The 215-nt window shown below is 65.1% G+C and overlaps 1 protein-coding gene across 1 annotated transcript in view; it reads left to right on the plus strand.

Moving 5' to 3' along the window:
* The window catches only part of MYRF (myelin regulatory factor), a gene marked incomplete at its 5' end in the record, with an annotated part of 13,493 nt that overhangs the window by 12,881 nt on the left and 397 nt on the right, over positions 1-215 (plus strand). The window contains one exon of the mRNA XM_010140417.1: positions 46-120. Coding sequence (XP_010138719.1) covers positions 46-120 — 75 coding nt within the window. The remainder of the gene's footprint in view (positions 1-45; positions 121-215) is intronic.

A 215-nucleotide genomic window follows, 5' to 3' on the forward strand; every position in this document is an offset into this window, starting at 1 on the left:
CAAGTGGTTCTGTGGTCTCATCCCAGCTCCTGTTTCCCTCCCCAGGACACCTCGCACCACTGGCCTCTGGTGATGATGTCTTTCCGGGAGTTCACCTACCACTTCCGCGTGGCACAGCCGGTGAGTACCCGCAGCCACCGTGTCCTCCCTCTTGCCAGGGGCTGAGCAGAAGGAGACGGGCCATGGCGGGCTGGGAGCCCTCCACCGCCCCCTCC

This window comes from Buceros rhinoceros, unplaced genomic scaffold (genome assembly GCF_000710305.1).
Source record: "Buceros rhinoceros silvestris isolate BGI_N320 unplaced genomic scaffold, ASM71030v1 scaffold31347, whole genome shotgun sequence".
NCBI lineage: Eukaryota > Metazoa > Chordata > Aves > Bucerotiformes > Bucerotidae > Buceros > Buceros rhinoceros.